The 13,584-nt window shown below is 42.6% G+C and overlaps 1 protein-coding gene and 1 pseudogene across 2 annotated transcripts; one reads left to right on the forward strand and one right to left on the reverse strand.

Annotated features, from left to right (window-relative positions):
- LOC107461963 (protein STRICTOSIDINE SYNTHASE-LIKE 3-like) overlaps window positions 1-2,137 on the forward strand; it is a 5,031-nt pseudogene extending 2,894 nt beyond the window's left edge.
- A 701-nt stretch (window positions 2,138-2,838) lies between these two features.
- LOC127741292 (fasciclin-like arabinogalactan protein 15) lies at window positions 2,839-5,752 on the reverse strand. 2 transcript variants are annotated; one of them, XM_052253483.1, is made up of 3 exons: window positions 4,162-5,752; window positions 3,549-3,673; window positions 2,839-3,256 (listed from the first exon to the last, which is right to left on the reverse strand). In XM_052253483.1, the coding sequence occupies exons 1-2, from the start codon at window positions 5,477-5,479 to the stop codon at window positions 3,600-3,602; spliced, it is 1,392 nt and encodes a 463-aa protein (XP_052109443.1). In that variant the 5' UTR covers window positions 5,480-5,752; the 3' UTR covers window positions 2,839-3,256; window positions 3,549-3,599. The 2 variants fall into 2 exon arrangements, with proteins under 2 accessions (XP_052109443.1, XP_052109442.1); XM_052253482.1 differs by having other exon boundaries at window positions 2,839-3,264; window positions 4,162-5,619.
- Window positions 5,753-13,584: the final 7,832 nt, after the last annotated feature.

Consider the following 13,584-nt stretch of genomic DNA (forward strand, 5'->3'; position numbering starts at 1 on the left):
CGTCTTACAAAATTCCAAGCTTATGTTTGTGTGAACCAAGTTCACGGACCAGAGAGCATTGCCTTTGATCCCCTTGGTCGCGGCCCTTACACCGGTGTGGCCGACGGAAGGATTCTCTTCTGGAATGGACACTCTTGGACTCATTTTGCTTACACCTCTCCGAACAGGTCACACTACTACTCTTCCTTCTTCTGACCAATATGTTTAAAGAAATATTTTAGTTGCCGTTAATTTTATGGGAAGTTGATAACTGAAAGTCATTAAATGATTTGACAAGTTTGACTAAATTATCATTTAATAACTCTCGACTATCAATCGCACATGAGTTTTTACTTTAAATAACATTACTCTTCCCGAATCATAAATGAAAAATGACTAAAAACGACTATATTTAGAATATGTAAACAAACGTATAAGAATTTTGACTTAGAATAAAATTTGTCCATTTTTTTTTATCTATTTTAATAAAAGTAACATTGAAATTAGAGATACAAAACGGTGTTTCTTTGAATTGTCTAAGATATAGATGATCTAATAGACATTGTGTACATAATTTGTTGGTGCATAAGTTTTTTGTGGTTGAGTATTACTCTGAATGTTGGACACAGATCAGAAGTATGTAATCCTAAGGAATGTGCAACATTACATAGTTATGTGAACAGTGAGCACATATGTGGAAGGCCTTTGGGCCTGAGGTCTGACAAGAGAACAGGTGATTTGTACATTGCAGATGCATATTTTGGGCTGATGAAGGTTGGGCCTGAGGGTGGCCCAGCAATATCTCTTGCAACTGAGGCTGAAGGAGTGCCACTAAGGTTCACCAATGACGTAGACATTGATGCACATGGAAATGTTTATTTTACGGATAGCAGCTCTTACTATCAGAGGAGGTAACTACTAACCGGGTTTATGAATGTTATTAGTCTTTTTCACCATTTGAAATTGATACATTTTCTAAAAGGTGACTATATAATCTTCATGTGAAAATAATATCTAATATGTCGATACATATTATGTTAAGTAATTTATTCAAATATATCAAGTCCTCTAACGAGTTTCGATTATCATTTCTATGTTAAGACATCTTCATGTAAGTGGTCACCTTCTAAAAGAATGTAACAAAGAAGGAAGAGAAATACATTGTGTTTATTTTGTTTTGTATGCTGAGACGACACACATTATATCATTTGTTTGCACAGATTTTCACACTGTATTGGTTGTTAATGCTGACATTGTGGATGCAGAAATTTCCTTCAGCTCATGTTGTGATCTCTGGCGAGCATAGTGGTAGGATTTTTAAATATGACCCTGCCACTAAGGAAACCAGTGTTTTGGTGAGGAACATTAAGTTCCCAAATGGCATTTCCTTAAGCAAAGATGGTTCCTTCTTTGTTTATACCGAGAGCTCGATTGGCAGGTTAATCTAATGATCACATAATTAAGTAGAATCCACATCTCATTCAATGGTAATTGACGACATATAAATCGATACAACGTTTCAATTTCATGCATGAGTATACAGCAACATGATTTTTCTTTTGGTGAAAACTCACATGCACTTATCTTTACGTGAAATTGATATCTTGATAGTTGAAAACCGTTAAATAATTTGACATATTTAATTAAATTTACATCTAATAGTCTTCAATTATCACCTTTATATACGAAGACAACTACTCATGAGTATTCACCTTTTCTTTTTATGTATTACAACACTATAGGTTAAGCAAGTACGGGATAAAAGGAGAGAAAGCTGGTACCAATCACCAATGAGATCTTTGCTATCCTACCTGGATTTCCGGATAATGTGAGAGTCAATAAAGATGGTGACTTTTGGGTGGCTATCATATGTAGAAGGAATATGTATAGCTATATGAATTCTCTGTACCCAAGGATGAGAAAAGTGTTACTCAAGCTACCTATTCCATCAAATATTCATTTCATGATGATAATTGGAGGCAAGCTTCGTGCAGTAGCGGTTAAATATAACCATCAAGGGAAACTTGTGCAGATACTGGAGGACAGTGAGGGTAAAGTTGTCAAAGAATTGAGTGAGGTTGAAGAGAAGGATGGTAAACTCTGGATGGGAAGTGTTATGGTGGCTTATATAGCTGTTTACAATTTGACAAGAAGCTAAAACTTAAATAGCTGTCAAACATTAAAGCTCATTTTATTCTAATAACAAGACAAAATACTGAAAATAAGACACAAAATATAGAAATATAAAATTAGTATTTTTATATTTTGTTTAGTGATAAATTAAGATGAATAATAAAAGTTTAATTTATTCTTATTTTTTTATTTAAAAAATTGAAAAGAAAAATATAATAATTAAAAATATAAATATAAAAAATTAATAAGAATAATAAAATAAAAAATAAAAAATTAATTGTGTTTTTTATTAGTGTCTGTGCTATGACACAAAATTCACTAATTTAATATTTCGTGACACTATATCTGTTTATATCTCATATGCCAAACATAATTTTACATTTGTGTGTTCTTATCTCAGACTTAATATCCCACACCTGTAAACAAACGCAGCAAACGCAGCCTGACAGTTGGAATAGTTTACCCTGGACTACTTCAGAGAAGTAGAACCATTATGCTGTTTTAGGGTTTTCTTTTCTTTTCTTTTCTGGCCCATTACATTGTATAGTTTGATCTGACCTTGTTAGTTGTTACTAAAATAAAATAATCACCATTGTCAAAAAGAATAGGAAAGCCACATAAGTATTGAATTTGAACCTCAGATAAATGTTATTGCTTACCCCCATTTATCATTTACGTTTTACATTCTAAATGTAATTCCTTGATCACCTTTGCCAAAACAATTACTTTCGAAATCCTTGATGAATTAAGTAAAGGGAAGGGGGAAAAAAAGGAAAAAAGGATGAATAAGAGACATCATTACAGTAAAGAATTATCATTTTTTTTTTCTTCTTATTTGCTTTTGACTGTATTTCCATTTCTTCAGTAAAATTCTGAACCAACACATGTCTACTAGAAAATTCCATGCCTTGTTGAACAGAAAACAACCTTTAAATCCCACCAACACAACCACCTATGAAATTGGATTGAATATAGATACAAATCTGCACTATAATGTGTGACAAGGAGACTAGAGAGAAGCCTGAACCCAAATCGAATAGGTGAAAAGAGAAAATGGCAAAACAAAACTGTGGGAAATTCACACTCGTAGCAGCTATCATCGAAGAAGGCCTTCACCTTGATGACTTTACATCTTTGATCAATCCTGTGCAGCTGCAATCAAAGCATGTGCAGCAATACGTAGAAAATTAAGCTAGATTTCAGATTTAAATGCCATTAGGCAAGCAAGAAACCAGAAGAAACAAAGTGTCATGGAGAAGAGGGAAAAACCACAGTAGTCTTAGAGTCTATTAGACATTAATCAATCTAGTCCTACTATAAGAGTGAAGTACTCATTGTACAAATCAAGCATAAGAAAGAAATAAATCTTTCTGTTATTACCTAATAAAATTTTATTTAATTAGCTAATGGCATAAGATAGGGAGTTGTAATCTCACTTTCTAGTTTGAAACAATCTTGATAGCCAAAGGAGAGGGCAAAGGTTGGCTTCATTGACAAGAGGTGAATCTAGAATGTTGACGGACGGTTCCAAGCATCCAGCATGCTGCTTCAAGCAATTTTCCTGCACGTGATATTATTCAATTTAATAAGCTATGAAGTATCATCAAAATGTAAAAACCACCAGTCAGACCCTAGATAGATAACTTCTCTATGTTTGAGTCTCAAGCAATTTGATTTGAGTAGGAAATCAAGAGATGAATAAATATAGAAAAGTGAGCAAGCTTTAAGAACTTAAAAAGACATGATAGTAATACTGTGCTTTGACCCTAAGGTTAAAACACAATATAACATAACATACTATACTTTGATCTTAAGTCCTAAGGTGAAGCAATAATTCACATTCTCCTAAGTCAAACGTCAATGTTTGAGGCAGTCCAAAATCAACATCATGAATTAAAAATTAAAATCACCGATGTTAACCCAAACCACAAAAGTTCAATAACACCACAACAAAACCAGCCCCACACTACAAAATCCCACTCCAGCCAAACAAATGATCTTTCAACACATTAATTAAACATAAAACAAAGAAAGAAACGATTTACATACCTCTTCTATGCTTGACAACGACCTTAACGGGTTGACCCGTCCGATTCCCGTTCTTGACCCGACCCGTCACCGTCTCCTCTCCTTCTTCCATCGGAAACAAAACCCCGTCAATCCCCTGAACAGAGATTCTTCCATCGGTATATATATCAGGATCGAACAAATAAGCCGAACCGCCACCTTTTCCGAACCGCACCGAACCATCAGCCTCCACCGCCACCACCTTATGCGGCAACCGCAGCGTATCGTACCTAACCTTCCCGAACCTTCTAACAGCATTGTACATGCTCTCTTCTGTTTGGTACTCCGGTATCAGATGGTAGTACATTATCTGCTCCGGTGCCCCCGGTTCACTGAGTTGCTCCGTCGTAAGCTTGGCCATAGCCTCGTCGTTCGGCGCAAGGACGGTGAGGACGTAACCCTCTGACACCAAGCGTCCCATCTCCGTGGCCAGTGACGTTAGGTTTACGAGAATGTCCGCCATCTCGTTGTACCCTCCGTAGTGGATTAGCGTGTGGATGAAGTCCCTCACCTGAGACTCACCGTCGAAGTGCCCGTGGTGGCCTCCAGGTGCCGGTGCCGACGCCGGAGCTAGTGACGGTCCCGGTGCCAGCGCCTCATAGATCGGGAGTGAGGGTTTTGAGCCCGGAGGCTTTTCTTTCGGGTCGAGCTTCTTAACCCGGTTGGTTCTCGGATCGATTTCGGGAGCTGGCTCGGGTTTCACGGCGGCAATCGAGCGAAGACTGCGGCGGCGGTTGAAGTAATCTTGTACGGAACGTGGAATGAGAAGGCCGTTAACCCCATGGATGATACCATCGGGCCGGGTAACATCATCGGGACGGGTTATCTTGACCCGATCGACTGTCCATTCTTTGGATGTGGAATTCGTCTGAAGGCGAATGGGTTCGGACGATAGCGTGTTGAATCGGGTCGACCCGAATCTATATTGGGATGAAATTCGGGTTGGGAGGATGTGGAAGAGAATGAGGGCTTGGAGGGAATGGAGATTAGCTGGTTCGAGAAGGAAGCGTTTGAAGAAAGAATCAAGGTTTGATTCTAAGGCTTGGTTGGTGGGTGCGAAGATTGTGATGTTGTGTGTGGCTACGGCTTCTTCGAGTGTTTGAAGGAGCATGGCTTTTTCTATGAGCTCCGCGAGCTCTGTGTAATGGGAGTCCAGAAGAGCCACAAGGATCGAGTTCGAGTTTATCTGAGTCGTTGATAACAATGATGGTGACGCCAGCAACCTCGGATTCGTGTTCTCCGAGAATCCCACACCAAAGAATAAGAAGAAGAGAAGAAGAAGCAGATGGGTGAAATCCATGAAGCTGGATGAAGGAAGAATGCTAATGCATGCTTTGGTTTGTGTTAGTGTTATAGTTTTCTTTTGTTTTGTTTTATTGAGGTTTTTGCGTTTAATGGAAGGGAGGTGGCGGTAATTCTTTTACCGCTTTAGCGCCCAATGAATTAACTTAATTAAGTCAAAGTAAAATGTGTCGGTTGCATTGAGAAAAAAGCCACCAGTAATAAAGTATTAGCTGCGGTTAGGAGGGATAAACATGTTGCTTAAGAGAGACTAATGACGAGTTAGTATAACTGTGTGTCTTTGCATGGGGGGTATAGTCAGCGGTGAGTTCCAATGTTCCATAGGAAAACTAGCCTAGTGGCTACTACTACTAGTGCTTGCTAAGAAGATGGAGTAGTACTGCAACACTTTAATTATTATTACTAGTATTATTGTTTAGTGGTGACTGGTGGTCCCTAATTCGCATTGGGTTCTCTTTCTCTCTCCAAATCATTGTCATTGGCTCATTGCTATGGATTATCGAATAATCGAGTATTGCTTAGTGTATAATTTTTGTTTTTTTTAAGGGTAAAATAGAAAAAGTTTTACATTTTTTTCCAAGCAACATTAATGTACAATATCATATTGAATGAGCAACTCTTTCCAAGTTTGGTTAAAAGTTAAAAAATGTTCAATGGTTGTACAAACTAAAAAAAATAGTAGCATTATTTATTGTTCTGCAAGAATTTATTTGCTGAGCTGTTTCCGCCATCAAGTCAGTGTTATGATTGTCTGTGACTGAATCACTGAATCATATTGAGCGGCCAACAAAAATGGAACATAGTTTTTAGTTTTTTACAGAACCACGGGGTCACATTAATAAATTATGATAAGCAAAATATGCGTTATTTAAATTGTTGACGTTAATAATTGTTCATACCCTGGCCCAACGATAAAGGCCCAGGTTGAGTCTCACAGTATACCGACCTTCCTCTAAGAAGTCGTGCTCCCTACGACTTGCCCTAACGAATTCGGAAGCAGAGATTAGCTGGCAGATAATAACTGCCCCTAAAATCTCTCAATCCACTTCCAGGAGTCATATTGTAACCTCCCTAAGATAAAGGAACGGTTATCCACCTTAAAAGGCGGAACTACTTCAGCGGTGGTTATTGGTTCACCACTATAAATACCCTGACACCCCTCAGGTATCTCTAAGCCCAATACTCTCTAGACCTGCTTACACCCTTGCTAACTTAGGCATCGGAGTGTCTCTGCAGGTACCACCCCCCATTCACACGCGAGCACAAGTCGGACGGAACCTCCCGAGCTGCGTACCTACCCGGAGTTCTCATCCATCGCACACTTGGGCCGCCAAACGCCATCCGTCATATTAATCTCTGGTTACCTACCGTAACATTGGCGCCGTTGCCGGGGACCCGCGAGATCATCCCTCGATGGCGGATAGATCCCACGAAGAAGGCCATGCCGAAACAGATTCTGAACAAGAGAACCTTGATATGGGTAATGGCAATGAAGACAACGACCAACACAGAGAGGGTACCTCCGGAGTAAAGAATCCAAAGGTAAATTCCTCAGATGGGCGTGAATCAGAAAAGGACGGACCATCCCACATAGCTGAACTAATGGGATTGGTCCATAGCCGCCTGGAGCAATTGGAAAAAGTTCCGAGGAACTTCAAAAGCCCTGATATGGACCTCTATGATGGAACCACGGATCCGAAGCATCATCTAAGTAACTTTAAAAGTCGGATGTATCTAGCCGATGCCTCCGACGCTACGAGATGCAAGGCATTCCCGACCACTTTATCGAAAGCAGCAATGAAGTGGTTCGATAGCCTTCTCGCGAGATCCATCACCAGCTTTGAAGACCTCTCAAGGAAGTTCTTGATGAGGTTCTCAATTCAGAAGGATAAAGTAAAACATGCACCGAGCCTCCTGGGAATAAAACAGGAGGTCGGAGAACCTCTACGAGCCTATATGGAAAGGTTCAATAAAGCATGTTTGGAGATCCAAGACCTGCCCACAGAGGCAGTCATAATGGGGTTAGTCAATGGGCTCAGAGAAGGTCCCTTCTCACAATCCATATCAAAAAGACACCCCGTTTCTCTAAGTGATGTACAAGAAAGGACCGAGAAGTACATCAACATGGAAGAGAATGCAAAATTAAGGGACCTGAGTTGGCGACCTGGACCCACTTCCTCATCCAAGGAGAGGGAAAGGGAAGCCAAGAAGAAAGAAGAACTCGGTCTCGAAAGGCCCAGGAAATATCACTCTTATACTCCTCTAAAAACCTCTTTAGTGGACGTATACAGAGAGATTTGCCACACTGAAAGGCTTCCACCCCCTAGACCTATTAAAAATAAAAAAGGGGGAAGCCGCGACGATTATTGCGAGTACCATAAGATATATGGTCACTCCACTAACGACTGCTACGACCTTAAGAATGTGATAGAAAAGCTGGCTAGAGAAGGTCGGCTAGATAGATATCTCATAGAAAGGTCGGACGGTCACGGAAAGAGAAAGCGAGATGACATGGATAGAAGAGATCCACCTCCACAGACCCCAGAGAGACATATCCACATGATCTCAGGAGGGTTTGCAGGAGGTGGAATCACCAAATCTTCTCGCAAAAGACATCTCAAAAGAATCTATCAGGTCGGGGATGAGACACCCGACTTCCCTACTATATCATTCACAAAAGAGGATGGGCAAGGGATAATCCCCGGGCATGATGATCCCGTGGTGATAACTATAATCCTAGCCAACGCCCATCTCCACAGAACCCTAGTAGACCAAGGAAGTTCGGCGGACATCCTTTTCAAGCCCGCCTTCGACAAGCTAGGGTTAGATGCAAAAGAGTTGAGAGCCTACCCTGACACCCTATATGGGTTAGGGGATACGCCAATAAAACCACTGGGATTTTTACCCCTTCACACCACTTTTGGAAGAGGGGAAAAATCAAGGACTCTGAGCATAGACTTCATAGTCATCGACGAAGGGTCAGCCTACAATGCCTTAATCGGCAGGACTACCCTTAATCGCCTCGGAGCAGTGGTATCCACTCCCCACCTTTGCATGAAATTCCCGACTTCAGGAGGAATAGCAACGGTAAGGGGAGATCAAAAATTGGCAAGGAAGTGCTACAACGAAAGCCTAAATCTGAGAGGAAAGGGCAAAGAAGTCCACACCATAGAGCTAGGCGGCACAAGAACCAGAGAAGAGTTGCGACCCCAACCGGGAGGAAAAACCGAGGAGATACAAGTCGGCGAGGAGGAAGGAAAAAACACTTACATAGGAGCCAACCTAGGGGAAACCCTAAAACAAAGGTTGGGTGAACTCCTAAGAGCTAATTCCGACCTCTTCGCCTGGAAGGCTTCCGACATGCCCGGGATTGATCCCGAGCTCATGTCCCACAGGCTCTCGGTTTACCCAGGGTCCCGACCTGTACAGCAAAGAAGACGCAAGCTCGGCCCAGAGCGAGCCTCAATAGTGGAGGAACAAGTACGGGCGCTCCTAGAGATCGTTTTGGTAAAAAAGTCAAATGGGAAGTGGAGAATGTGCACCGACTATATCGATCTCAACAAAGCTTGCCCAAAAGATCCTTATCCGCTCCCAAATATCGACACACTGGTAGATGCCTCCTCTGGATACAAATACCTCTCCTTCATGGACGCCTACTCGGGATATAACCAAATCCCGATGCATGAACCCGACCAGGAGAAAACATCGTTCATCACACCAAGAGCCAACTATTGCTACGTGGTCATGCCATTCGGGCTCAAGAATGCAGGAGCCACGTATCAAAGGCTGATGAACAAAGTGTTTTCCCCCCATCTAGGGACCCTAATGGAGGTATACGTCGACGACATGTTAGTAAAAACCAAGCAAGAAGTCGACCTCTTAACCGACCTCTCACAAGTCTTCAACACTATAAGGTTGCATGGGATGAGGCTAAATCCCGCAAAATGCGCCTTCGCGGTAGAAGCAGGAAAATTTCTAGGATTTATGCTAACACAAAGAGGGATTGAAGCCAATCCCGACAAATGCAGAGCCATCCTAGAAATGAAAAGCCCGACTTGTTTGAGAGAGGTCCAACAGCTCAATGGCCGACTTGCAGCCCTCTCCAGATTTTTGGCGGGATCGGCACTGAATTCCCTTCCACTATTTTCTTTATTGAGGAAGGGATGCCAATTTGAATGGACTTCGGAATGCGAGGAGGCGTTCCAGGAGTTCAAAAGATTCCTAAGCCAACCTCCTATCTTGACCCGACCAGTACCAGGAAAAGACCTCGTCCTGTACCTATCCGTGGCAAACAGGGCTGTCTCATCAGCCCTGATCAGAGAAGATGAGGTCGGGCAGCACCCGGTCTACTTTATCAGTAAGGTCCTACAAGGCCCTGAACTAAGGTACCACAAACTAGAGAAGTTTGCCTACTCCTTAGTGATAGCCTCACGAAGGCTACGACCTTACTTTCAGGCTCACACAATAAGAGTCCGTACGAACCAACCCATGAAGCAAATCCTCGAGAAGACGGATGTTGCAGGGAGAATGGTTCAATGGGCGATCGAGCTCTCCGAGTTTGATCTGAGATACGAAACTCGGACAGCAATTAAAGCCCAATGCCTTGCCGACTTCATTGCAGAATATGCCGGTGAACAAGAGGAAAAGCCGACTACATGGGAGCTCTATGTAGACGGGTCCTCCAACAAGACAGGGAGCGGCGCGGGCATAATATTGGTAGATGGAAAAGGAACCCAGATAGAGGTCTCCTTAAAATTCGAATTTCCGGCTTCAAATAATCAGGCAGAATATGAAGCCTTGATTGCCGGATTAAAGTTAGCAGAAGAAGTTGGCGCCACAAAGGTGATGGTCTATAGCGGCTCACAGGTGGTGACTTCCCAAATAAGCGGAGAATATCAGGCAAAGGATCCCAATATGGAGAGGTACTTAGAAAAAACCTTGGAGCACCTTGGGCACTTTGCGGAAACCGAGGTCAAACACATAACTCGGGATCTAAATAGCAGAGCGGATGCCCTATCCAAGTTGGCAAGTACCAAACCAGGAGGAAACAACAGAAGCCTGATCCAAGAAACTCTCCAAGAGCCCTCGGTGTCAAAAATAAAGAATGAACAAAAGGTGCTTGAAGTAGTCGGATTAAACCTCGGATGGATGAATCCTTTAGTCGAATACCTGAAATTCGACATCCTCCCCAAGGAGGAGAAAGAAGCTAAAAGGATCCGAAGGGAAGCACAACATTATACTTTGGTAAGAAATGTCCTTTACAGAAGAGGAATATCAACACCATTGCTAAAGTGCGTACCGACCTCAAGAACCACCGAGGTGTTGGAAGAGGTACATAGTGGGATCTGCGGAAACCATCTCGGAGCAAGGTCGCTGGCCAGAAAAATAATCCGAGCAGGATTCTATTGGCCGACCTTGCAGAAAGATGCCACAGACTTTGTGAAAAAATGCCAACCATGCCAGATGCATGCGAATTTTCACGTAGCTCCACCAGAAGAGCTTATCAGTATCACTTCCCCCTGGCCTTTCGCAAAATGGGGAATGGATTTGTTAGGTCCTTTTCCCCAAGCGCCAGGACAAATCAGGTACTTGATCGTGGGAATAGATTACTTCACAAAGTGGATAGAAGCAGAACCATTAGCCACTATCACCGCTCAAAGAAGTCGCCGGTTCCTCTACAAAAACATCATCACAAGGTATGGAATACCTTATTCCATCACCACAGATAATGGAACCCAATTCACCGACGCCACCTTCAGAAGTCTGGTAGCCAGTATGAAAATCAAACATCAATTCACCTCGGTAGACCACCCACAAGCCAACGGGCAAGCCGAGGTAGCTAACAAAGTCATACTGGCAGGACTGAAGAAGAGATTACAGGAAGCAAAGGGAGCTTGGGCTGACGAGCTCCCCCAAGTGCTATGGGCTTATAGGACAACCCCCCAATCCGCCACAGGAGAAACGCCCTTCCGACTAGTCTACGACGTAGAAGCCATGATTCCAATAGAAATCAATGAGCAAAGCCCAAGGGTAATTCTCCATGATGAGGTCGGAAATGTACAGGGGCACAAAGAGGAGCTCGACTTGCTCCCCGAAGTCCGAGAAGATGCCCAGATAAGAGAAGCAGCATTAAAGCAAAGAATGACTACCAGAGATAAGAGAAGCGGCATTAAAGCAAAGGATGACTACTAGATACAACAAGAAAGTCATTCGAAGAGCTTTTGTCCTGGATGATCTGGTCCTCATCAGAAACGACATTGGAGTCAACAAATCAGGAGAAGGAAAGCTCGCCGCAAATTGGAAAGGGCCATACAAAATCAAGGAAGTGTTAGGGAAAGGTTATTATAAAATAACCGACCTAGACGGCACTGAGCTACCAAGGTCGTGGCATGCTTGTAATATGAAAAGGTACTACAGTTAGAAGCGAACTCTACTCCCTGATGTACTCTTTTCCCAGCTTCATGATTTTTTCCCAAAAAAGGGTTTTTTCTGGAGAGGGGTTTTTAACGAGGCATCATAGTAGAGGCTAAGGGAAAACATACTGTCAAGACCCTTGGTAGCAAAAAGGTACCTTCCCAATTAATAAAGATCTCTTTTACAATATCTCTCTTAATATCCTCCTTTATTTTTTATAAGTCTTTCTACGAAACGCGCCGACTTAAGCTCGACAAAATGTGAAAATCCCATGAACCAACCTAACATGGTCGTCAGGATGAAACGACGAGGTACAAGTCGGCGTAAAGAGGTTATATGAGTTGATCGTATTAAACTCGGGAATTATCCGATTCTTAAGTCGAAAGGAAATCCGAGTAAGACAAACTCGAAAGAGCTCCGAGTAAAAGAAAACCGAGCTCCGAGTAGAGGAAAAACGCATCACAAAAATAACCTAAGTCATAAAAACTCACTAAAGCAAAGTTGAGTATAAAGGATAACAAAAGAGATAGGAAAAACCTGAAAAAGCTTAAAGGTCGCATACAAGCCTTTGCACGAAAAAGGCTCGAGAAAACAATGCAAGCTAACAAAAGGTTTTTTCCGAAAAGATCAAACATATCCAAAACAGAAAAGCATGTGCACGCATAAGGTAAATTAAACCCTTATCCAAAAAAGGGCATTTATTTTGTTTAAAACCCTTATCCAAAAAAGGGCACGGACAGGAATATTTTTGTTTACGGCCTTAAAAGGCCAGAAGGAAATTGTTCACAACCACCAACAAATAAATAGAAGTTTAAAAAAGGGGGGACCCACAGGCCGGGCCCCCATATAGCCATAAAAAATAATAGAAGTCATTTTTTGATCGGAGCAGAGGAATCACCACCACCAGGGGAAGCGCCACCAGGACCGGGAGGAGGAGCCGAAGAGGAAGTCGGGGCAAGGATTGAAGAACTCGGAGCATCTTTGGAACGAGGAGGAGACTCAATAATCCTCTGTCCCCGAGTCTTTAGGTCTGACTCGGAAACGACCTCGGGGGCAGGAGGATCAACAATGGCACCATCAATAACCACTTTGTCAGGATGTAGTGGAGAAAGGTCCAGGTCGGGGGCTATAACCCTGACCTGCTCCAAGAAAATTCTCCAAGACTCCTCGGCGCCCTCGGCGATAGAATCCTCCAACTCGGCGTATGCGTTCCGGGAATTCAGCAAGTCCTTCCTCACAGCAACAATATCTTGAAAAAGACTGTGATAGCTCTCTTGCGCTGTTTTCCTCAAATTTGCCTCCAAGGTGCATTGGGCCCGCAGCTTACCCTCCTCCTCCTTAAGGTGATCCCTCTCCTTCCTCAGTCTATCTCTCTCCTCCTTCAATTCTTTCTCATGTTTTTCATAAATGAGAAGTCTCCCCTCCAACTCCTCAACCCTCGAGGATGCCCCCAAAGAGCTGAGGGGAGCCTTCTCAAAAATGTCCAAGAGTTTGTTACAAACACCCGCTGTCCTAAAACTCTCCTCAGCCATGGCGGTAAGGTGGTTTCGAACAGAAACATCATCCATACTTATAAAAGGATAGATGTTCTTTCGGACGAATGCCAAAGCATCCGCCTTAACCCCGCCATCAAAAGAAGAAGAGCCAGACTCTGAAGTCTTGCGCTTCTTCTTCTCGGGCTCGGAGAGA

This window comes from Arachis duranensis, chromosome 8, assembly GCF_000817695.3.
Source record: "Arachis duranensis cultivar V14167 chromosome 8, aradu.V14167.gnm2.J7QH, whole genome shotgun sequence".
Classification (NCBI taxonomy): domain Eukaryota; kingdom Viridiplantae; phylum Streptophyta; class Magnoliopsida; order Fabales; family Fabaceae; genus Arachis; species Arachis duranensis.